At 44.7% G+C, this 25272-nt stretch overlaps 2 protein-coding genes across 4 annotated transcripts in view; one reads left to right on the forward strand and one right to left on the reverse strand.

The window, feature by feature from the left end:
• Positions 1–172, reverse strand: part of L3MBTL3 (l(3)mbt-like 3 (Drosophila)) — a 232181-nt gene extending 232009 nt beyond the window's left edge. Inside the window, exon 1 of one of the 2 annotated variants that reach the window (XM_019520294.1) lies at positions 68–172. In XM_019520294.1, the coding sequence (XP_019375839.1) occupies positions 68–150 (83 nt within the window). In that variant the 5' untranslated portion in view covers positions 151–172. Of the gene's footprint in view, positions 1–66 lie in introns of both variants that reach the window. The other variant, XM_019520296.1, reaches the window with a different exon arrangement.
• Positions 1–25272, forward strand: part of TMEM244 (transmembrane protein 244) — a 103717-nt gene that overhangs the window by 11993 nt on the left and 66452 nt on the right. The gene's annotated exons all lie outside the window — the stretch shown is intronic.

Consider the following 25272-nt stretch of genomic DNA (forward strand, 5'->3'; position numbering starts at 1 on the left):
CCCAGCCCGCCCCGGCCCCGGCCCCCCGCGGCTCCCCAGGGGAGGACAGGGCCCGCCGCGCCTTACCCCCCCCAAATTTCTCTCTCTTTTTCTCCGGCTCTCGAGTAGTCCCGACAAATATGGTCCAGGGCTGCGGGCACAAGTGAGCATGCGCCCGTGGAGTCAGGGCTGGGGAAAGGGGAAGCTGCCGCCGCCGCCGCCGCCGCCGCCGCCGGGGTGTCTCATTCTTCCTCCCCTCGCTCGAGCTGCCGCTGCGCCGGAGCCGCTGGGAAGCAGCAGCAGCGGCGGCGGCAGCAGCAGCAATCATCCCTGTTACCAAAAATACAGCCGCAAACAGCTACATCTTACATGCATCCTCTCCCCTGATTTCAAGCCAACGTTGGGAGAATAATAAGGAGAAATATGCAGCAGCCTCCTCCTATTTTTAGCCCCTTTTCTTTTGTTTGGTTTTTTTGCTTTTTGCAACATTACTTTTCTTTCTAAAGGGGGGCCCTGGGCTGATCCTAACTAATCAGTCGCGTTCATCAAGAGTGGAGAAAGATTTTCTAGACAATAGGTCCCTCCTCCCCACCCCCACTCCTCCCAAAAAATCTGGTAGCGTTAGGGAAGAGAGGGTCCAGGTATATGGCAATAATGAAAGTGCTGATTTTGCAAACTGCTCTGTGCAAGTAGACCTTTGTGCCCGCCAGTTAGGCTTCACCCCTGGATAAGAGACTGACTCCAGTGCAGAGCCTCCTGGGTTGGTATTGTGTGGGAAATGCTGTTCAGGCAACACCAAGTTTCCTCATGGAGATGTTTCAGTTGAGATCTAGTCCGCTTATGAATTAAAAGTAGCTTTGACTATGATTGCACCTGCCAAAACCCACCCTTGCCAATTTTCATAGCTTCACAATTACAGTGTCTTATCTTTTACCAATATGTTTTTCTCCTTTCCTCAGTGTACAAACCCTCCCCCCATCCAAAAAAAGAAAAAAAAAAGCTGACACGAAGTTTCCTATTCTTTCACTGACATCTGCAGGTCCTGCACCCATGTGAAGTCCCACTTTGAAGATGCGGTTTGCTCCAGGGGGTTGCATACGGCCTACTTCTAGAGCAGTGATCCTCAACCAGGGTGCCATAGCACCGTGGGGTGCTATGAGATCCCTGTGAGGGTGTCACAGTGTTTGAGGAGGTACAAGTGCTCACTCCTCGTGGTCCCCACATCCCAGGCCTCTGTGTGAGGAGATGAAAGGTAGAAAAACACTTCTGTAGAAGAAGATAATGAAACAGATTGTACACTAAGAGCTCGCAAACCTGGAATGTAAACCCACTGAAAAAGGAGGGGAAAAAATCTCAATCGAAAGTCTTAACAATAAATAGAATTTTTTTTTACACCAGAATGACTTTTTAAGTTGACTGTGTCCCATTAAGGCTGAAGTAATATGCCCAAATTTCAACTTTCAGTATTTTCAGTTCAAGATTATATTTTGCTCATATACACCCATATATAATCCATCAGAATTTGCACCCAGTATTTTTTTTAGCTGGCCCTGTTGTTGATTCACCCTCAACATTTTCATTTTCTTTGTATTTTCACATAGAGAACAATTACAGCATCAGGACCAAATGACTATAATTCATTATGAACATGAATAAATATTCTACATGCCTGAGATACAGACATACATACATACATACATACATTGACAAGGAAACTCTGACACAAAGGTCAAGGATGGTTGTTTAAGGAGCAGGCACATAAACCCCTTGGTTATAGTACCCGGTGTCCGTAATAAGTATTCCAGTGGCCCAGGCACAGGATTCAATTGCATTTGGCACTATATGCATCCATAGGAAGATGGGTCTCAGCTGAGAGAAGGGGATCTGACAGTCTTGATTCCCATTCAGCAGGATGTTTATTGAGGAACGCCCACCATTTGGGACTATTCATATGTTTTAAAACATGCACCTGCTTAAGTGCCTTGGAAAGGGTCCATCTTGCATACACTTAGGCATGTGTTTAACTTTACTACCTTGAGTAATTTAATTGATTTCAAGTATTTGCAGGATGGGGCCTACATGTATCACATAAAAACATGTGGTCTTGGTTAACATTTCTTAAAGCTGTTCAGCTGAAATATGTTCTACAGGCAGCAGGTTCCTTCAGTAAATGTGCATTAAATGAAGAATAATTCAGCATCCACTCTCTGCCACTGTGTGACACAGAATAGTAGGCAAGATAAACCTATGATCAGACCCAGTAAATGGTAGTTCTTACATTCTTAATTACAGAAAACGATATTAGCCTTACCATGATGATTATATATAAATAATAACAAGTGTATTAGAGAGCTGAACTAAAAAGCGGTCGAGGAGAAAAGTTCTTACTTTCAGACACTGAGGAAATTTAGAAATATAAAATGTTCACAAATACTGGACACCCATGAGTTGAAATTTCTGGGTCTGGGTGTTCTGAAATCATCTCCCACTGTCACTGAAGTATAGCTAAAAACTACATTTTTCTCTAGTATCATTACATTAGCTTAGTTCTACAGAAGATCTCATTCTCCTAACACAGATCTGCCTATAATATCTAAATCAGCATTTAGGTTTTTTCTCAATCATTTATTTCTCTATACTACTGGCTTTGCTTGCATGTCAGATCATAATGATGAATTTTCAGTAAGCTGTGTAAAGACTACATACAATGAGGTACACATTTTATTTATGTTTGAAATATTCTGTTTCTTTTCTTCCAAAGATCGAAAACAGAAAAAATCAGTAAAATATTTAAGAATTCTTGGTACATTGTAATCCACTCCCATCCACCCAGTGCTAGTACAAAATATAATTAGACTGGTTTTGAAACGTGTTGGTTCATCCATCCTTAAATATTTCCAAAAACTATTAGCAATAGTAATCAGGGAGCTATATACATGATGATGATCACAACAATTATTATTATTTTTGTTATGATAAAGAACTACATTCAGGGCCAAATTCTACTTCAAATGCTTATGCAGCTCCAGTTTAAGTCAGTAGAAGTCATGAAAGTACATCCACAAAACCTAGCTCCTATTTAACTCAGTAAAAGTTATGAAAGTGCATCCATACCAAAAAACTAAAAGATGAAACCCCAATTTTAAAAAGTTGAAAAAAATCCAAAGGATGGAATTTTTAAGATTTCAATAGAATTAAAATTTCAATAGAATTGAAACCAAGTATTTAAACTTGGTCCTAAGCATTGCATCACAGAAAGTACATGGACCAGTAGTTTCTAATAGATAGCTGTCTGATCAAGGAAAATGACTCTGGGAGTTAAATACGGGTTCTCAGTTCCATATTTTCCCCCAAAATGTATTTGGGCAACTCAACAAACTTAAATTAATGAAATAAGGGCTTGAGAATACGTGGCTAGTAAAAATATTTTACCTTTATTTACATGTTCTTTTTATATGTGTTTGTTTGATTACCATCTTATACAGCCCATACATTCCATCTGTACTTGGAATACAGTTCTGAACACTTATTTCCCAAATGTAAGCATGGCATTAAGTGTGATTTTGGCAGTATTCTTAATGACAGTATTTAGAATAGCTAAATTTGGTTTCCCTGTGAATATTTTTTTTATGGTATTTGAATAACTGTTTGCGTTCATATTGCAGGAAGATACCAATTATTTTCCTCAGGAGTCTATGTATGAACTTAAATACATGCAGCTTACAGCTCCTGAAATTTATGTTAAATACCATTCGAGATAGTGAGAGGAAGGAAGCTGTATTATGGATGCAGCCTGTATATTGGATTTATGTCATAATGTTATGGCTGCTGGACAGATATCTAAAGATAAACTGAAAAAGACAACTGCAACCTAAATTTTCTAAAGTAACTTTGGATTTAAAGTGCTTCAATTTTTGTACACCTAACTTAAGACATCTTAAAGCGGATCTGATTTTCAGAAAGCGCTGCATACTTGCCTTCTAACATCTGGTGCTCATGCAAACCTGCTGCGTTTCCTCTCAGTGAGCATCAGTGATCTTCCCATGTGGCCACTCTCAAAACTGGAGGGTGAGGGCAAAAGGTGTGAAGTCAAAGCCACTAGCAAAAATCACCCACCCAAAGGAGCCAATCTTCACTCCACCAAAGGAAGGCTTGCAGCAAGGCAAACAGGCAAAGGTTTGGGGAAGCAAAAGCATTTACTGGGCAGAATGGAGCATTCCAAAATACCTCATTTTCTCAGAAAAAAATATTGCCCCCATTCTTTCATAGCAAAAACTCAAATCTTGTTATGTTCTTCAAAAAAAAGTAACCACGTAAACAAGTAAACTGAAACAAGCAAAAACTCCTCAGTGTATCTGCTATGTTTTTCGTGGGATCTTGCTGCTGCCACCACACTTGTTTTTACTGCTGTCAGAGACACCAGGATCCCCTGGACCTGGGGCAGATAAGAACATATTCCCTTCATTCAGAATAAAAAGTAGAAGCTATAGGGAAGTGGGGGAGCACTAGCATTGGAAGGAGGTGCTGGAATTTGCTGGGTTCAGGGTAATTAATTAAGGTGAGCTATAAGGGTTGTTGTAAGCACCAGTGGAATGAAGGTATCTCCAAAGACATAAAAATGGGGAAGGAGACACAAAGGCCCCATCTCTCAGGAATCTGACTGAGGTATTATTCCAGTCACAGCGTCCACGTCTACATGAGATGCTGACTGCACACTGAACTACTGCGCAGTCTGTGTCTCGTGTAGATGCAGCCAGTGAGGCATCACAAAAAGGTTGTTTGTTGCCACTACTGCGCAGTAACTCCAGTTAACTCCAGTAGCTCCAGTTAGTTTAAACAAGTACAAAACAAGTACTAAATGTCTGCGCAGTAACTGAAGTAACATGGCTTTTTCATGACGCCTTACTGGCCACAAGATGCTGACTGCACTGTAGCTCATTACATCGTCAGTGTCTCATGTAGATATGGATGCTATGACTGGAATAGTACCTCAATCAGACTCCTGAGAGATGGGGACTTGGTGTCTCTTTTGCCATTTTTATGTCCTTAGAGACATGGACATACATGTTTAAACAAGTACTAAATGACTGCGCAGTAGCTGGAGTTACTGTGCAGTAACATCACCAAATGGCTTTTTTGTGATGCTGACTGTGCAGTAGCTTATTACTAGTCATAATAGTGTCATGTCATGCTTCCTGCCATGCAACACTACTGCACAGTAGTAACGAGCTACTGCACAGTCAGTGTCTCGTGTAGACACAACCAGTGAAGTGTCTTCCTCTCTTCCACCTGACTTTAAGCAAGGGAAAGAGGAACTGAGTGCTGGCTTCTCTAGCTAATCAGAACCCTAGAAAATCCCTCCAATAATATGACATACAAAAACTAGAAATCTTGGTTCCAAAATGATACCTTTTATTAGACCAACTGGGAAATTGCAAGAAAACTGTCCTTTTCTGCAAGTGTTCGGGATCAAATTCCCTTCATCAAGCTCTGGGAAAAGTATAGATGGTACAAGATGGTAAAAAAATTCCCATAGAGAGGAAATAAACTTCATATTTGCCCAGAGGGAGATGAAGATGGAAGGCTGTCCGTCTGGGTCCAATAATAGGAGTTTTTTAATGCATGTCAGAGCTTCTCCCACCTGCCAAGACGTGGCTTTCACATAGCTCAACCTATAAAACATTAGGCCTAGAGAACAATGGGCTCAATGGAACTGTTTGTCATTCCCATTCCAAAGAGTAATACCTCTCCCCAGCTTGATAGGCCCTAACAAATTAAAATAGAAGGGATAATCTAACAAGTTACCTGGGGAAGGACCACAGCACAGAAGAATTTTAAAGGTACATTCTGAGAGAAATAGAGCCAGCTCTCAAGGACAATGACTAAGAAAATGGAACAGCAGTGTGGAAATATGGCCACTAGAAATTAGGGACCTAGAACAGAGTAGGGTCATGGGCCAAAAGAAAAATGAAATCTGCAGTCTTGTTACATAGCACAGATCACTGGCAAAAGCTTTAACTAGTAGGGGGAGATGAGAAAGCCAGGCAGAATTAAATAAGTAATGATCTGGAAGAGGAGTTAGAAGAAAGGGTTGTCATCCTACAGTAAGGGGGAAAGGGTATATGGGATTGGAATCAGACTTAGCAGGATGACTGCAGGGTTTGAAATATAGGAATTGGGACGCAGGCTTAGAGAAATGGATGAGGAAAGAAAAGGTATTATCGTGAGGCATCACAGTAACAGACAGTGTTCTCAGGTAAGAGCAGTTGAATTACCAGTAATAAAGGTTCTAGCCTTCAGTCCTTGTTAGCAAACACTCCCATTAGCAGTTGTGACAAATGTGAAGGTGCTTTATATTATCAACCTTTAAGTAGTGAATCTGTCACTAGCATTGGGTTCCTGAACCACACATGGAAACAGATTTATAGTTTTTTTGGAAAAAAAATTGTGTTTCAGGTCAAATTAGCCACATCAGTTCCGAATCCTCTTGACTGAGCAACACTCAATTATTCAAACACCATATGTGGCGCTGCTACCAGCAAAGTATCCTCCACCCTACACTTTTCAGCTCAGGGCTTTGATACTCCCAAATCCATTGGTGGGCATCCTACATGCAGGCCCAAGCCTGGAGGCTTAGGGTTCACATTCCCCGGAGTCTCACTTGCCCTTAGCCAACGGCCACAGGAGCAAGCTAGAGAGGAGTCTCTCATTTCCATAAAGTAGGCGTGTAGCTGAGATCCTGGAAGCTGGCAGGTGAGAAGCTAATTACAGCACTCTCATAGGGTGTCCTGTCCACAGTGCATTGGACAGGGGTGCAACCTCAACTACACAATGCTATTTGAATCCATATCAGTCTTTATCTTAGCCCACAAGAGGCTGAGAAACAGTTCACCTTCAGTGACTTCATGGCTAGACCTAGATATAGAGCCCTTACACTAAAGGGTTGTCAACAGACAATGGCAGAGCCAGTAACCCTAGTGGCTCTTTGTTGCTCTCCAATGAGAGCGAGCTGGCAGTGTGAGAAACCCACACACGCATAGAAATTAACTTACTGGAAACATGCAAGTTGGTTCTGTTCTGTTCTTGTAACTTTAGAGGAAAATCTACTAATTTGCTTTGTTCATGAGGTGTATGATAAGATGGGGGTATATAAGTATGTAGCCTGTTTTTTAAAATGCTTTCTTTTTCTAGTACTTTTTTCCAAGCAGTAAATAAATATACTGGCCATTTCCAGATGGGTGTGTACATGCGTTTCCCCAGGAAAAAATAGCAGTGGCACATAGTTGCGCTGCTGCTACTTGTCCCCAAGGAATGCCCCTGCACGTGCAGTCTGGCACACGGCAAATTACCCTGGGTAGGGTCGGAGAGGCTGGGGCCAGCACCTAGGCTGTCCCCAGCAGCCTTACCTGGGGGTGTGAGGGCTCCTGGGGCTCTGGCAGCAGCAGTCTGAGTGCACAGAGCCTGGTCAGCAGCCAGACAGTGGCTCTGGCTGGCCAGGCTCTGGTTTGGGGCGGGACATGCTACCACCACCGGTTCCACCCTGCTTTTTTCTGGCACAGGTTTTTTGAGACTGGGATCTCCCATGTCAAAAAAACCCACTGTGCTGCAAATTAGCAGTGCAGCAAACAGCTGGATGTATAGCATGTACCATTTGTGGCACCGCAGACAGGTCTGTGGTGCTGCAAACCACACATGCATTTGCTGGGACATGCCCACTTTGTTTTAAGAAAGCAACTGATAGCTATATCCCTGGGTGCTCTGGTAGGGAAGAAAGTACTTGGGATTGGGTTAGACCTAAAGAAAAACAAACATTTGGTATACATGGGATAGTTTACACAGGGTTTGGTCTAAGAGTGGAACTTTCAATCCAAGATGGCGAAGGGTAAGAGCCTGAGAGTATTCTTAGAAGATTAAGGGGTATTCTCAAAATATAGGTAAGAAGCTAGATATCACAGGTGACTGTGATAAAGTTTAATAAAAATTTACTGGTAGAAGTCTTGCCTCAGTAAGGAGTTTAGAATGGGATCACAAACAGAATATCTACAGGAACTGTGAAAATCATTTTAATGAAACATAAAGACAAAATATATTATATTAGCTATTAAATCCCAAAACCAATAACGAACAGGAAGCACTTCCCTTTCTTGTTAACATTTTTCGAATGATGTCATGTCACATGCACACACAGAAATAGCATTCTACTACTTCCACAAGCAGTAAACAAAGGACACTAATGGGGTTTCCCCTGCCTCCCATACACAGGCAATTGACAATGGATGGAAGTCGTGTCCCATTACAACCAAGCCTGAGTAATCGGGCTTTGTGCAGAAAACGCTGGAAATCCTTTGGGCTGAAATAGTGGCCACTGCTTCTCTGTACCTGTTACTGCAGTGGAAATGGATAGAAATTTTGGGAGAGAGTAATTTTGGCTACCTGTGAAGTAATGGGAATTTTCAATCAGGACCTTTAGTGATAAGGAGGCCACAAGCTGACCTGCCACAGTAGGATGTAATTTGGCCAACATTTTATCTATTGCACACAATCTAATAAATAGTATAGTATAAAACAGAATACTATAAAGAACTAGTAAGCTAAATGATAGAAGTAATCCACCGATATGGTCTAAGAATATTTGTTTTGCAGCAGTACTCAGGGCAAATGCATTCTGTGGCTTCCAAAAACAAAGGAGCCGTAGAGCTATGATACTACTATTTTCCATGGGAATCTGGATAGGGACGTACAAGTATCAATACGCATGTAAAGTCTGTTCTGTTATGTTGTGTTACTGTACATTGACAATTTATCACAAAGATGGTTTTATTTCAATCCTGAGTGATAAAAGAACTGACACATGCTAAAGGTACAAAAGATACCGAATTCTTGAAAATATACCTTTTGTTAAAAACAGTTAATTTTCATATGCTTTGCAGTAAACTTTACTAAAATTATGCATCAGAGACTCCTGGTTTCTGACTTAGCTGTGCACTATGTTCTTTTGCAAACTGAAAATTCTGTGGCAGCTTTCAAGTACATTGAAAATGAGGATTTTATTTAATATAAAAATAAAGAATATAATTATGCAATTTGATTACATACATATACTTTGTTTTACTCTATCACCACATTTTTAACCTTGCTTAGCCATCTAAACCAATAACCCATAAGTACTGTAGGTGGAGACTGGCAAATGATCTGGGAATAGAGAGGGATTTAGGTGCCTTGGAAACATAAATGGGTGTGTCTACATGTGATGCTATGTTGCCATAGCAACATGTTACAGCGACGTAGCTTCCGCAGGCAAAACCCATGATGCCACAGCTATGTCGCCATAGTGACGCGCTTCCCTATTATAGTGCATTGCTACAGTGACGTAGTGCCTAAAAATAAATGTTTGCAGAATGCATGGTGCAGTCCCAGCTGTTACTGCATCAACTTTTAGTACTTCCAAAAGGAAGGACTAAATGACAGCGCAGTAACAACAGCACCATAGCAGCATGTGTAGACATGCACAATCAGGGTTTGCATCTTTGGTGCACAATTGGTACCAAAACCAATGCCTTTACATAAAACATCTTTCCTTCTTTTTCTGTTCTGGCCAGGAGCAAAAGTAATCTGAGATTTTGATGCGGAGTTCAACTTCCTGAGCACCATTCACGTGCTTAACTTTTCTGACAAGGCTGGTCTCATGAACTTGTGTGACTAGAATTAAGGCTGAATATAGTGTTAAGGATAGGACCTTAGTATCCAATTCAGTGGGCATGTCTACACATGCATTTGGTCCAAGATCAGTTTACTTGCAAGTAAACTACTCATGAATAAACGCTCCCAGGTAGGCATCTACATATGCAGGGACTAGAGAGCAGATTTTCTGCTCTTAGCACCAAACTACCTAAAGCCCTGAAATGGGCCCCTGACACCACCAAGAGGAGCTCTAAGCTCTGGCTGCAGCTGCCAGTAGTCAGCAGCCCTTTTGAAAAGCCAGCCCCATACTCTGCTCCTTGGCTAGCCACTTCCCTGCCCAGGAGCAGCATGCACAGTGCAGGGGCAGTACACAGCACCAGTCTCCTCACCAACTCTGCTTTCCTGCACCGTGGCTGCTGCATGCTGTGCCCCTGGCAGTGACAAACAGGGCCTTGGCTCCTGGTGGCCACTGTGCTGATCCTGCTGGCCTGCTGCACCAACCACCAGCTGGCCCATGGCCATCTGGCCTTGCCCAGCTCCCCCACATGCAGCAACCACCTGCCTGGCCCCACTGTGCCATCCCAGGGTCACTGCTGCTACATAGCTGCCACCTGGACCCCATCTGGCTGCCTGAACCCCTGCAGTGACACCGACAAAGGGCTCCTGGATGCTACCTCCAAAGGTGCCCTCATCCCCCTGGGCCCCCAGGTCCACCACCTCTGGGCATGCCAGGCCATCTAGGACTAGTGGCTGTGCATCATCCAGCACACCTGAAATGATAAGCAGTGGTTGAAGGTGTTCCAGATTATCCAAACCACCTTCTGGGACCTCCACGAGCAGTTCCAGCCACACCTGGAGTGGCAGGGCACTGCCATGTGGCTGCCTCTCTCCACAGATACCCTCGCCCTGCTCAAGCTGGCCATGTCCACCAGCCTCCTCTACATGGGTCATATCACTGGGTAGGCAAGGCTACCACTGGGAGGCCATCCTGGAGGTGTATAGGGCACTCCAGCCATGCCTATAATGCCCACGTTTTCCAAAATTCCACCCTGCCAGGCCTGGCAGAGTGTAAGTGCTTCACACCAGGAGTGCTGGACCTGCAGCTGGGTGCCATGGTGGTCCTGCCCCTCATTATCAGGGACCCTGCCTACCCACTCCTGCCCTGGTTCATGTGGCCCTACAGCAGCCAGCTGGACCCCTGCCAGGCCCACTTTAACTGCTGTCTGGGCTGGACCCACACCCAAGTAGAGTATGCCTTTGGCCATGTGAAGGGATGCTGGCACACCCCCACCACACACCTGGAGTTCACTGAGGACAACCTCCCCAGGTCATTGTCACAGCCTGTGTGCTGCATTATATACACAAGACTTGGGGGGAGCTCGTCCGTGAGGCCTGGGTGGAGGAGGCATGGTGAGCAGAGGCTGCCTAGCAGTAGGAGCACCACCTGCAGTGGCAGTGACAGCAGTGTTCCTTCCCCCACCCCCCTGGCACTGAGGCCCCAGGCAAACAGCACGCTTGCAAGTGGGGACCAGGGCACTGGGTGCAAGAGGCCCTAGCCAACCACCACCTCCTGCAGTCCGCACTGTAGCCACCCCTGCGCTCTTCCCAGAGCGGGACAGGCCAAGATCCTGGCAGTATTCCCCATTCTGCTCCTGCAGTCCAGCCCATGGAGCCCAGGTTTGGGGTCCACAGGCTCCCAGAAGATTGAAATGAGGAGCTGCCTGTGGCCCTGCCCTTCCTGCAGGGGGCCTCTCCAGGGAGGCACCCCAGAGCCAGCCCCCGCCCCCCCCGCATTGGTGCTCTACCCCAAGCATGCCTCTGTTGTGTGTGTCCCAAGCTTTGCATGAGGAGCTGTTTATATGGACCAAGGGGTACCTGACCCGCTACACCCTCCTGCTGCTGATCCCTATGGTGCCCCATAGCACCTGCATATATGGCATGGGACCCTGAGCTTTGACAGTGCACGAGACAAACCTGGACTGTCCCACAACCTCTGCCACTTCCTGGAGGACTACCTGTGGCTGAGCTACATGTGCCTGCCTCCCACTAGCATTGATGCATTCCTTGGTGTGTGAGAGGTCTGGGCCCACATAGCTGCAGGGGCACAGGCTGCTCAGTCAAGTTTTGCACTGTCTCCTGCCTCCCTGTGTGTTGTGGGGTGGTACCTGGGGTCAGAGAAGTGCTGCCGGGACAGGCAGGGAGGGGAGGCAGGGGCAGGAGCAGGTGACAGGGGCAGGTGTGTGGTGTGCAAGAAGCTGGCACTGCTGTCAGCCAGCAGTATCATGGCTGCCCATGCCTCATGGCTGGGCCTAGAGCTGCAGAGCTGTCAAGATAGGCGCTGGCCCAGGATCGCCAAGCTTCTGATGGAGACTGCAGCTGGGGAGCTCAGCGTGACAGCATGCTGAACACCCAAGGGGTTCTCCCCCAGTGATGTGTTACCATGGGTGCCAGGATGGGGAAGGAACTTGGGCAGGCTGCCCATGCTGCTGTACACAGCATGGCTGTGGGCTGGGTCCTGGGACACGAGGATCTCCATCACTTGCCGCATAAAGGGCATGGACTTGCAGGCACTCCCGGACTGATGATTGTGGTCAGTCATGGTGATCCACTGTGCCTGCAAGGCCTTGGCCTTTATGCAGCACTGCCACACCAACTGGTCATGCCTGCTGTTCCGCCTCCATTCTGACAGCCCCTCATAGACATGAGTGTTGGAGCGCCCACCCCACGTGAACTGGTGCTGCACCTCTGCCTTGCCTCACAGCACCACGAGGTTGCCAGTCTCCTCCTGGGACTAGTTGGGGGTCTGGATGACGGGCATGGCCATGACCATGGATGTCAGCAAGGAGGACGCCATCAGGGATCCCACGCCAGCTCTCTGGGCCTCCGCACAGCTGTCCCTGTGCTTCTGGGCCTGGGCAGGTGCCTGCACAGTGCAGGGGCATGACACAGGCAATGCCTACAGCACCTGTAGGCTCCAGGTAGGCTGCTGGGGTTGGGCTGCAGGCAGGTGGAGCTGGTCCTGCTGGCCAGAAGCTCCCTGCAGCTGGGCCTGCGAGCTGCAAGGCCTGTCAGGAGGCTGCAGCATCCTGAAGGCCTGGACAGCATGGGCCTGGCAGCCATGCAGCACTGTGGTGTCAGGCAGTGATGCTGAAGTGCAGGCAAGCTGGTGAGGCTAGCCTGTGGCCTGCCCAGGGGAACACAGGGCCTGGAGTGGCCTCTGGGTACCTGCTGGTGTGCCCCAGGGCTCAAAATGCCTGCAGGCTTTTAAGGGCTTGAGGCAGGGGCTTCCATAGAGGCAGCCCAGCCTTGGGGCAGGAGAGGGTCCCAGGCCTGGGGCTAACCTCAAGCTGGCCCCCTAGTGGCAGGGCTGAACCTGGGGCAAATTTGCTCCCAGGTCATGTCTACATGTGTGTGACTACGTAGTAACTGCACTTGGCTAACCTAGGCTACTGTGCAGTTAAGCGTCTCGTGTAAATGCACCCAGTAACCATTGACACAAATCAGTCTCTCCACAGGGGCAATATTTTGTTCCCACCCTTGAGACTTTGGCCTTCATCAGTATAAAAACGAGGTTGCTCCAACATCAATCCAAGGAAGAAGTAGTGTGTACTAAATGTGTCTGAGTGAGGAAGAATAGTTTAAAATTATAGTGGTTTCAAATACATAAAAATGGCTCAATCTTTTTGTGTTCCAAGTTACAGGAAAAGGTTTGCTCCCCTCTGTAGACTTTAAGCAACATTTCAGCCTGGAACAAATAATTGAGTTAGATAAGCTCCCATAAAAATAAACTGACCCACATCTATAATGCCAGGATGACACTATAATAAAATTGTATTTCTTATATACATTTCCCCAAAATGAAGAGTGTCTATATAAATGTGTTTATACTAAAAATCCATGTAACACGAGGTCTGTAATATGGATCTCTGAAATTTGGGAGTTTACAGTCAGTCAAAGAATAGACTTTTTTGCTGTTCTGGTATAGTGCCAAGCTGTAGAAAAATGGAACTTCAGTTCTAAATATCATGATCTACATTTGCATAGGAAACCCCCCTGAAAAGGCACATGGCTTGACTAAAAGCTGCTGTGTACAATAATAAGAGTTAAGTCTGAGTCAAATTAGGATCTCATATTGTTTCTTAAAATAAAATGTAATATTGCCTAATACTATGTATATTATTCCAACATACCAGCTTAGCTCTAGTGAACACCCTTTTGCCTGTATCTGGAAAGCTGCAGTTGCAGACACAAACAGAATGGAAACCATTACATGAACTTACTGCTCTTGCTGTCTTTTCTACCGCAATAGTTCATAATAGTTCAGGATGGGGTTTAACACGGACAAGTGTAAGGTGATGCACCTGGGGAGGAACAATAGGCACCACACATACAGGCTGGGGAACTCCCCTCTTGTCAGCACGGAGGTGGAAAAGGATCTGGGAGTCATTATTGACTCCAAGATGAACATGAGTCGGCAATGTGGGGAGGCGGCTAGGAAGGCCAACTGCACCTTGTCGTGCATCCACAGATGCATCTCGAGCAGGTCCAAGGAGGTGATCCTCCCCCTCTATGCGGCACTGGTCAGGCCGCAGCTGGAGTACTGCGTCCAGTTCTGGGTGCCGCACTTTAAGAGGGATGTGGACAGCATCGAGAGGGTCCAGAGGAGGGCCACTCGTATGATCAAGGGACAGCAGGGTAGGTCCTATGAGGAAAGGTCACAGGACCTGAACCTGTTCAGCCTTCAAAAGAGAAGGCTGAGGGGGGATCTTGTGGCCTGTTATAAACTGGTTAGGGGGGATCAGCAGGCGCTGGGGGAGTCCCTGTTCCCCCGAGCGCCGCAAGGAGTGACCAGGAACAATGGTCACAAGCTGGCGGAGGGAAGGTTTAAGTTGGACATCAGGAGGCGCTACTTCACGGTCAGGGCGGCTAGAGTCTGGAACCAGCTTCCAAGTGAGGTGGTGCAGGCTCCCACCCTGGGGGTTTTTAAGAGGAGGTTGGATGACCACCTTACTGGGGTCATTTGACCCCAGTGCTCTTCCTGCCATGGCAGGGGGTCGGACTAGATGATCTGCTCAGGTCCCTTCCGACCCTAGAAACTATGAAACTATGAAACTATAATATATCAGCATACACACACTGAAAAAGGCCCATATGTGCATATGTATTCACAGACAAGTTCACTGTTTAGTCAAAACTTGAACTAGATCTAATAGATGCATTTGGAACTCTACTTTCTCTCCTGTTCGCCTTTTAAAGTCTGCAGGTGTCCTTAATTAAATGCTAGTTGTCATTCTGCTCTACACAGTTCAGGCCCCTGCAATGCTAAAAGCCAGATCCTGTCAAATGGTAGCAATGCAGATTCAGTACATCAAAATAGGCAGCAACCGACTGTACCATGGAGGTTGGGCCTCAAACTAATATGACCTACATAAACATTATGTTCTTGTTTAGATAGACCCTGAAGAAATTTATGTCACATGTTCTCAGAAGCTAACCTACAAATGTTCATAATTCAGTCAAAACAGAATGAATTTTCCCCAAAGTGGCCATGATCCGCAGATGAATATTTCCACACCAGTTTTTCTACTCTGAAACTTCAGCCATATTGACTACAGTGGTGTGTTCTAGGTTATTTTTCATATGGCAAAAAAATTTTTATAATGGAAAGAGTGTGTTTTATTCCTCCTCTGCTCCTCAAAGATAAAAAGAAATCAATTTTGGCAGCAGCTAAGCCAGGAACACTTCAGCTTTAAAATTAAGTATTTTAGCAAGTTATGAGTATCTGAAAATTAAAATGAAAATCTATGTAACATTATTGCACATGCTACTTGTTATAATACAGTGTTTATAATACATTGGCATATGCTTGGGGGTGGTCAGTGGCAATGACACCGGGATTCCTTGAAAAGTTTGTAGAATTTGGTTCTCTAGGAGGATCTTTAGTTTCCCTGGTGTGGACCAGGTACTGATGGTTGGCACAGTGTGAATGCTGATCTACTGCCAACCATATGCTTACTGGAACGGACAGATTTGTACAGATCTGTTTGCCTTTTTTATGCCGTACTTGTTGTACCCCTTTATATTTTTTTTGTTTTTAAGGGGTGGGGAGGTGGGGGGCAAATTGATGCCCCTGCAGTGAGGGAGGGAGTGGGGCTGGGGCTAGAGTTGTAAAGCCGGGGCAGAGCGCAGGATTAAGCTGCAAGCAGCTCATCCAGGAGAGCTTGGAGGTGGTGGCAGCTCCCACTGGTGCACACACTCCGGGAGAACATGGGAGCATGTGCCCCTGGATCTGCGCACGGAGCAAAGGCAGGCTGGCCCAGTGGTGGGGGAGGGAGTGGGACAGGGACAGGGGCTACCCAGCTGGGGTATGGCGCAGGACTGAGCTGTGTGGGAGGCAGCTTCTGCAGCTACACACACCCCCAGGAGGGCACAGGGATGTGTGCCCCCAGATCTGCATAGGGGAGGGCAGGCTGCCACTGCAGGCTGGGGCTGGGGCTGGGGCTGGGGCTGGTGCTGGGCTGTTCCTGGTGGGGGCTTGGCCATGCTGTACTTGGGGCAGGCAGCAGCAGCGCTAGAAGGTGGGGTTGGAGGGGCTACCTCAAATTCTAGTATTGTTGAAGCCCCCCCATTGTCCCCTCCCAGTGACACTGCCATCTGCCCTGAGTGCAGCCTGGCCCAATCCCCACCAGGATGACCCAGGCACAGATCTAGCCCACTGAAGCAGCCTGCCCTCCCCCATGCACATGCCCTCCCTGCCCTCCTCGGGTGTGAGCAGTCATGGGAGCAATCACCCCACCCCCCAGGGAAAGGGGGGTGCCATCACCCCCCTTCCCCCAGATTAGCTACTCGCAGCTCCGTCCCACGCTCTGCCCTGGTTCCCACCACTGTGCACACCCCCAGGAGGGCATGGGGGGTAAGTGCCCCCAGATCTGTGTGCAGGGCAGGATGCAGCTGCGGGCTGGGGCTGGGCTGCTTATGGTGGGCCACCAGGAAGAGCCCGTTGTAGCCCCAGATACATCCTGGAGTGACAGACCACCCTACCTCACACAGATCCAGCGGCACATGCCCCCATACCCTCTCAGGGTGCATGCAGCGGCAGGAGTCATCCCCCTCACAGCATACTCTGGTGCCCTGCCTTGGCTGGGCAGCCTCTGCCCCAGCCCCTTTCTCTCCCCTACCACTAGCACCTCAATTTCACCCCCTCCTGGCACCTTCCCTCACAACACACTTACCAGCCAGACCTGGCTGCTCTCCTGACTGCCTGCATGCTGCACTGCAGTTGTGTGCATGCTGCACTGCACTTGTGTGCGTGCACGTGGCATTTACTGGCCACACTAGGTCTGCTTACTCCCTAGGACCTTTTTAAGTACCCTTAGGGGTACACGTACCCTCAGTTAAAAACCACTGATTTTGGCAATGCCCATTTTCAACATTTTAAGTCTGACTCAGAAGGCAACCTTAAATAAGCCTCAGTTCCTTCTTGAGCACAGTTTGAGAGAGTAGCTTCACTTCAGTCTTTGAAGTCTCTGCTTAAAATAAAATGCAATACTGCAGTCACCAACAGGAGTACCAATGTGTGTAGTGGAGTTTTCTCTGACATGGCCTAGAGTGGTTATCATTACAAATGAACATCTCTACTGTTAGTAGACAGGACCCGATAATGCCATAAATCCTTATAATTAGCATAAAAATAACTGTAATGTATTAGATACATTAAGGAAAATCACTTGTGCTTATTTTCTAAAGTAAGGGCAAATTCTATAAAAATGAAATGCTTTCTGGTCCTAAGCAAACTGCCTGGATAATCTTGTTGTTCTGTTTACTATAAATTTGTGTAAATTGGCAGCACTTTAGTGGTCATGCACACTGTCAAGGTGGGAGGGTAAATTAAAAAAATCAGATACTAAAAAAGCAATTTAGGGTAAATACTCAAGCATATCTTAGTGAATGAGAAACTCCTATTAAAGTCAATGGAACTAAACTGAAAGCCAAGGACATTAACTCACACTGGCCGCATCTACACGTGTGCTTTACTGTGGAGTAAAGCATCACCATCTACACATGCAATGCTATTAGGCTGCAGTAAACTAATTAACACCACCGTAAAATAACACTTTCAGGTACAGTACTAGCTTATGGAGGAGTAATTAACTGCAATTAAACACACATCTAGACACTGACCACTGGCACAAATTGCCACCGGTCAACCCAGGCAGCAAGGCATGTGTAGACTCTAGCCTGGTGCCTAGCCACATGGCTCCGCACTTTCAGGAACCTATTGCCCCTGGCAGCCAGCCCCAAGGCCGCCCAACACTACCGCCTGGTGTAAACTGCTCTTCCCTGGCTCAATTGCTGCTGTTCCTGGAGCATGTGTAGATGCTGATGTGGAGTCAGGTGACTCAGCCCAGCAATGGCAGTGTACCGTCTCTCATCCTGCTCTCTCTTTACTCCCAGTCTCTTTGTGGAAGCCCAGATGACCTACCATGGAACTTCAGGGCTCCACAAGGCACAGTTTGAAAATTACTGCTCGGACATATTTTTTTCCTCCTGGCAGTGCAGTGGGGAAGCTTCAAAAGTAGGGCTGGAGAGGGAGTTGGGTAGTGCTTAACCTGTGACCTGATTACTAGAGCAGTGGTCTCCAAACTTTTTTGATCACGCACCCCTATCAGTAAAAAATTTTTGAGCACGCACCCCCAGTATATGTATATTTGGTGGGGTATAAATTATATACATGTACTACTTGCATACCGTATGTGACACATGACCGTCTGACATATGGACTGAGTGAGGGCACCCATGTCAATCCATATATTAAATATTAGTAAAGCTTAATTTCTTTCTGATTTTTTTAGATAAAAAATAATAGAAATAGAAGTTCTAATATTTTCTTCCCACATCCCAATGGATCGTCTTGCGCACCCGCTGGGGTGCGCGCACCCCACTTTGGAGACCACTGGGCTAGAGCATAATGCTAGAGGAGGGATGCAGATTCACCCATCTCTGGGTGAGGAGGACATAGAAGCTGGATATTGTGTTTTCTGGGCAGGTGCCCTAATCAATCAGATATTGGGGCTAAATCATGGGAGGAACCCTTCTCTTCCTCCTCCTCCTCCAGCATTGAACATCTGCTAGTCTTGGGTTATTGTTGAGTAGAATTTCATGACTTATGCTCACCCAGTGCAACATCAGCTAAGTAAAAATTCAACTAATGGATCAGTTAACCGGAATATAACTTAAATTTTACTAATTTCCATTTTAGCTACAAGTAGACCTCTGAATAAAAAATATAAAGCATAGGAAAATTATTCTGCAACAAAACTTTTCAGGTGTAAAAAGGAGAATCCAATTGTTCAAACTTTAATGAAACCTCTGAGAAAATAAAACCAGAAACTCTGAAGCCAAAAGGATAACAAAGATAAATATAAAGGTAGCTATAAATATACACAAGTACAAAAGTTTTACTGGAAAAAGAAAGCTCTTATTTGAGGGTCTTACCAGATATAGATGCTGTCATATTGAAAATAGTTTAAACAGATTTTCACAGTTACGATTTATTCTTTTTAAAAACTGGCTAATATGAATATTTTAACGATATTTTTAGAATTCAGTGAAAGGGGATTTTCAACTTTTTAAACATTTCCTACTAGAAATGGAAGTCAAACAGAATGTCACTGTCAGGGATAAACCTAAATAAATAAAATAAGTCAGTTCAAGCTGAATGGAAAAATTAAGCAGCTGGCATTAAAGCTCAAAAGCAAATCTAATTCTTTCAGATTTGATAATAAGATATCACAAGTCAGGGGTATGATTTTTATTTTTAATACTGGCTGTAGCTCAGCTGTGTTCTTTTAAAAAATACACAGAATCAAAAATAGAAATAGACTTGCTATGAATACAGAATGTGAAGCTGCTTACCAGTGACTAGTGGTTCTCATAAAGGATCTTCTCAGAAAATCTCATACTATTTGGTTAACTTGTTCACTGTCCTGCAGGACACAGAACTATTCAAGAGCATTTAGGTCATTGGGAATGGGGAAGCACATGATTCTTTCATAGACTCCTCCTTTTGACTCCTGATCCTAGCCTTTCAGTTCAGCTCATCTGCTAAGTGGTTGTTTCCAGGCAAATACAATTCTGAAGAAGAATATGGCTTGCACAAAATAATTGCATCCTGACAAAATAGAGCATAGCCTTCTTCCCCCGGCAATCCAAACTTCTGCTGTGCTGGCCAAATGAATTTGAATCAGTTGGCCTCTATGCTGCAAGAAAAAAAAAAGGTAATATTGCTTAGATCCAAGATATAGAAAGCCTTGATGTTTTTTTGGACTTAATAAATCACAACCAGTGAGCAGTTCTTGGTGAGACCCCAGTCTCTTCATCTAGTGATAGCTTAGGGAAAGGAATGAGACCATATATTTTATAATAACATCCACTTTATGAAGATAGGAATAAATAGAGGAAATTGAGTCAATTTAGGGAATGCAGATGTAAGTAGGAACAGGTGACTGAAAGCCTGGGAGGTGGGGAAGAGGGACAGTTTGGACAAGGAGCTGGTAAACAGAAGACTAGGACTGACATAGTAAAAGACTGGAGACAAGGGTGCAGGGAGAGAGGGAACTGAGAATGGATGGGACTAACCAGATGAGGTGGGTCAGAAGAGCTCAGGCTTGAGAGAATGGGAGATGCTATGCCTGCTAGAGTACATTTATCTCCAGAGTTCATGTGTTCTCAGTCTTGTATTCCTCTGATGTTAGTGACTGTCTGAAATTCATTGGCAATGTGGGTTTCTTCCCTTTCAGATATTGGTCCTCATAATGGTTAACAAGTTAATACAGCTTTCAGGTCCTGTGTTAACTTGAGAAATCTGTGTGGTTGGTCTAAAGATTCCAGCCCCAATGAAGCATGTCCATACAAGTCCATTTCATATGGACTTGTCACATGTCCATACAATATGATAGGATGTTTCATTTTTCGGTTTGCTTTATTTAAAAAAACAGAAACAATTAAACACACATTAAAGACCTACATTACACAACTGTGACACAAGAAAGTTAAAATCTGCTCCATTTCTCAAATAGACCTCAGGATTAAAAAAAAGCCAAATCACTGCAGTCTATTCTTTGTTTTAAACACAAAATCATTCTTCCCCTTCTAGGAAGGTTGTCCACACACAAAACTACATTAAGGAATATTGCTAAAATTGCAAAGTTACGCATTCAGAAATTAGGACATATCCAAATTAAGTTTATCTAGGCAGATCCAGTGTTCATGTGCATTATGATACATTCTTTAATTACATGATTATATAGGGCCAGATTCTATTCTATTCACTAGGACTGTAAGTGGACTATTTCACCCTGCTCAAGTCCTGGTGACTGTCTATAAACTCACTAGGGGAGACCAGAAGGGTTTAGGGGAGACATTGTTTCCCCTGGCGCCCCCTGGCATGACAAGGAACAATGGACACAAATTATTAGAGAGTAGGTTTAGATTAGACATCCGCAAGAACTACTTCACAGTTAGGGCGGCTAGGAGCTGGAACCAGCTTCCTAGGGAAGTGGTGCTGGCTTCTACCCTGGGGATCTTTAAGAAGAGGCTTGATGACTACCTGGCTGGACTCATTTGAGTCCAGTCTTTTCTCCCGCCCAGGCGGGGGGTCGGACTTGAAGATCTACACGGTCCCTTCTGACTCTACTTCTATGATTCTATGATTCTATGAAGTCCCTGCTGCTGTTTTGAGACTCAGTCTTAATGGTTATATATTTGTCTTTTACAAAGGAGATGCAGTATCTCAGGGGGGTATCTGCCATCCCAATATACTTTTAATTTGGAAAATATTAGACTTGTACAGGTGAAAGGTGTACATAATAACCAAATTACTTCCATCTTTCTTCTAACCTCTGAAACAGACCCCTTCCTCTTTCAGTGACCAGGATAGACCTGCTTTGGAAGGATCAGGGAAGGATATTGCTGTCTTTAGAATACCTTTTTAATTGGTTGTTGAAACTATGAGGTGAGCAATAAATGAGGTAGAGGATTACAACAAGAAAAAGGATGGTCCCAGAATCCAGGTAGTTGAATTATGGTCATAACTGGATTGTGGCCTTGCCTCTGCTAGAGTTCCTATGTGATACTAGACTTAAATCATACTTTTCACACAAGGTCCCTTTTTGCAGGTTCCTCATTTTATGGCTACCTTGTTAGAGACTCTAGGGTCTGATTTGGGAAAGTGCTGACTGTTCATAGCTGAAGTCAATGGGAGATGGGTTTTGAACATAAAATTCAAAGCAATGTTGTCTGAAAAGTAAGTCCTGGAGGTATGAAAACGGACACTCCAGAATTAGGAACTGTTTTTAACCTTAATCACTCTGTGCCGCAGTTTTCCAGTGGAGTTGTTGGGAACAGTCATTCATGTTTTTGAAGCTTTCAGATGTTTGTTCAGAAGATTTAATGTAGGGATGGGCACATGTGGAAATTAATAATTGTCTTCTAATAATGTAGAGTATGTAAGGCACAATGAAGAGAATGAGAAGAATGAGAAAACAGAATATTGAATAGCTGCTCATTAAATTGGTATATTCCACTCTATGGAGGGACCCATGTGGGAGGGGTTTTATAGGGAAAAAGTATGTGATTATACAACTGAAATGTAGATTATACTACAATGTTGCAGGCCAAACTATGTTTGCACAGACAACCTGAATTTCAGCATTTAACTTTGGATTGTGTGGCTTTGAGACATTAATAATACTTTTAACAATACTTTTACCTTTCCATGGATTGCCACCTTGATGGGATGGAGGGGCTTCCTTGTACCAATGACCCTAAGAGCAACACTGTTGGGAGTCTTGTATTCCTGGTAGGGTAACTCATGGTGGTAAGGTCAGAGGTGAGGTATCAGGTGAAGAACAGTCCAACACAACACAAAAACCTCAACAGTGGAGCAGGCGGATGCAGAAGACATCCTTCTCAATGGCTATGAAGGTGGATGAAAGTTGCAGTCGTCTTGGATCTCCTTGCCACTGCACACAGGTTTCTCCTCTGCCAAGATCCATGTGGTTGCCGATGCGCAACAGCCTCCTCACATAAAACAAGTCATGTGCAGACTTCTCCCACTGAATCCAACATCTATCCCAATAACCAATACCAAATCCCAAAGTCCTACAGCAATCGGTGAGTGGCAATGGGGACAGATGAAGTAATTGCTGGGAGCCTCTAGTCATGGATCCACATGTAGGCAGCAGTTCCATAATGGTCACTTCACCCTTAGAATGGGACAGGAGGGTGATTCGGCAGCTGTGATTGTGACCAAGCTGTTCTTTTAGGATCCTCTCTGCTTACTCCACATGGGGAGGGGGCTAGAAAAGGTACCCCAAACATAGGCTGTGCTACTTTACTTTACCTGACTGGATAGCTGCTTCCAGGGGAATCACTCAAATAGTGGTCAAAGCACAAAACTGTCCTTTGCATCCTGAAATGTACAAACCCTACTAGATAACCAAAACAGTGACAGACCCAAACGCAGAACAACTACCGTCACCTGAGAACTCTCATGATATAACCAGGGATCCTGGTTTTCTCCTGTAAAAAAAAAAATACCCAATTTTTTCATTAAAAAAGTAACCCAAAATCCACATATTTCCATGATTAAAATGGCCCACCATAATATATAGATATCCCCATTTTTGGATTAAAAAAAGATGTGTATGTGTGTGTGTGTATGTGTATATATCTAGATATAGATATATAAATATATATAAAGGTTCCCAATTTTTGCATTTAAAGAAGTAACCCAAAATCCACATTTTCCCGTGATTAAAATGAACCACCACTATATATATAGATCTAGATCTCTAGATCTATATATATAGTGGTGGTTCATTTTAATCACGGGAAAATGTGGATTTTGGGTTACTTCTTTAAAGCAGTATATATATAGTGGTGGTTCATTTTAATCATGGAAAAATGTGGATTTTGAGTTACTTCTTTAAATGCAAAAATTGGGGATTTTTTTTATCAGACAAAACCAGGATCTCTGGAAATAACATTGATATTGCTGCTTTCATCAAGATCAGATATACAGATGAAGCCTATCGAGGGAGGAGGGGTATGGCGATATGTTTTTCTGGAAAGGGAAACCTGCAAATGACAGGTGAATAGATGTCATTGGTTTTGCCATCAAGAGCTGGATTGCCAGTCAAATGCCCAAATTCCTTATTGACATTAACGAGTGCCTCATGATTGTCTGCCTCTAATTGACCAACAATTTGTTTGCTACCATCACCAGTGCATATGCCCCCACATTCGATGCCAAGGAAGAACAGAAAGAACAATTTTGTGCTGACCTTGATGAAATCCTGACTCATCCTGAAAGAAGACATTATCCTCCTTGGAGACTTCAGTGCAAGAGTTGGCTGGGACATTAACATGTAGAGAGGCATCATTAGGAAGGAGGGAGTAGGCAAAGCCTCTTCCAATGGCTTTCTTTTACTTAGTAAACGTGCAAAGAATTACCTTATCATTACTAACACTATCTTCAGACAACATGACAGGTACAAAACAACATGGTAACACCCCCACTTGAAACAATGGCACCTCCTCAACTATGTCATTGTAACAGCACATGATTTAAAAGATGTTCATATCATGTGTGTTATGAGAGAAGCCAATGACTGCTAGAATGACCATCGTTTAGTGAGATCAATCATGTCCATCAGGGTTGCACTGAAACATTGAAAGCAACCCAAATCAGTCTGAAGACAGTACAACATCAAATGCCTTCATAACACCGGACACCGCAAAGCCATTTAAACATATTTCAGTAAGAAACATGCCAATCTTAGGATTGAAAATGATAACACAGGATTGTTGAAAAGGATTGGCAAGCTCTAAGAGAGACCGTTCATAAGGCTTTCATAGAATCCATTGGCTTTATCACCCAACACCATCAGGACTGGCTTGACAAAAACAATGGTGAGCTCAAAGTCCTTCTCGATTAGAAGAGCAAAGCATTCTGTGACTGGCAAAACCATCCTACATCCAGTCAGAAGCAGGGAACTTTCCAATGGCTTGAAGCTGAAGCCCAGAGGAAGATTTAAGAAATCAAAAGCAAATGGTGGGAAGAGAAGGTGAAAAAAAATGTAACAATTTTCTGACAATCATGGCATGCAGAGGTTCTTCAGTGCAATTAAGGCTGTGTACAGAACAAGTTCTTGCAGACTCACCTCACTTAGATCTGAAGATGATAACATACTTCTCAAAGGCAGCGAGTCCATCAAAAACCACTGGAAGGAGCAGAGCACTACCAAAAGTTCCTGAACCAAGAATCAATGGCAACTGATGAAACCATCAAATCCAACCTGCAGCATCCAGTATGGGAAATACTTGCAAGTAGGGGTGTGTGAAGCCCAAATCAGGAACAGTGATTCAATTAATTGATTCGGATCACTGTCCCTGATTTGATTCGTCTGAATCTGAAGATTTGATTCTGATTTGGAGAATCAGTGATTCAGACATAGACACAGCTTTAAAAGTTTTTTCTAAATACTTGAGGTACCAGCATGGCTTTTGAATGCTGGGGTGGATGAAGCGTCCCTCAGGAGTGCAGGGGGG

Source organism: Gavialis gangeticus, unplaced genomic scaffold (assembly GCF_001723915.1).
Source record: "Gavialis gangeticus isolate Ggan-Ray unplaced genomic scaffold, GavGan_comp1, whole genome shotgun sequence".
Taxonomy (NCBI): domain Eukaryota; kingdom Metazoa; phylum Chordata; order Crocodylia; family Gavialidae; genus Gavialis; species Gavialis gangeticus.